Source organism: Mesitornis unicolor, unplaced genomic scaffold, assembly GCF_000695765.1.
Source record: "Mesitornis unicolor isolate BGI_N332 unplaced genomic scaffold, ASM69576v1 scaffold51499, whole genome shotgun sequence".
NCBI lineage: Eukaryota > Metazoa > Chordata > Aves > Mesitornithiformes > Mesitornithidae > Mesitornis > Mesitornis unicolor.
In genome coordinates, this window is record NW_010210314.1 from 8,064 (window position 1) to 8,741 (window position 678).

The following is a 678-nucleotide window of genomic DNA, read 5'->3' on the forward strand; positions in this document are numbered from 1 at the left end:
GCTGAGGAAAAATGATGGGTTAGGTGATAAAGATCCCCTCAGATCTGCTTGCTGTTCAGGTTTAATTTGGTACCTGAGACCACTGTCATTTCAGGTGTGCTGATTCACAATGACAACCTGCGTTGGGAAGGGGTGCCTTTCCTCCTCACTTCTGGGAAGGCTCTGGATGAACGAGTAGGTTATGTCCGTGTTCTCTTCAAGAACCGGGCCTACTGCACTCAGCGCGAGACCCTGAGGGATGCGGGGCACAGCCAATGTAAAGCCAAGCAGATCATCTTCTACATTGGGCACGGCGCACTCAACACCCCTGCGGTGCTTGTGAGCAGGAACCTTTTCAAGCCTGTCATGCCAGAAGGCAGTTGGAGAGAAGCAGTGACTCAGTCAGACCTGCACATTTTTGGACAACCACTGTCTGATTACTATGTGTACAACCCTGTGAAAGAGAGAGATGCATATTCTGTCCTCATCTCCAACATCTACCATGGCAGGAAGGACTTCTTCATTACCACCGAGAACCTGCTGGCCTCCTGGGGTTTCTGGACACCACTGCTGGAGAGCATTGCCCACCAACCCCTGCGCCTCTACCCTGGGGGTGTGGAGAACCAGCACCTCTTAGACTTCGAAATGGTGAACGGGGAATTGGCATTCACAGTGGCAGAGCCAGTGGAACTGCTGAAC

General features: G+C 52.2%; 1 protein-coding gene across 1 annotated transcript in view; it reads left to right on the forward strand.

The window, feature by feature from the left end:
- The window catches only part of LOC104547452 (GDH/6PGL endoplasmic bifunctional protein-like), a 6,400-nt gene that overhangs the window by 4,934 nt on the left and 788 nt on the right, over window positions 1-678 (forward strand). Inside the window, 1 exon segment of the mRNA XM_010193137.1 lies at window positions 95-678. Within this exon segment, the coding sequence (XP_010191439.1) occupies window positions 95-678 (584 nt within the window).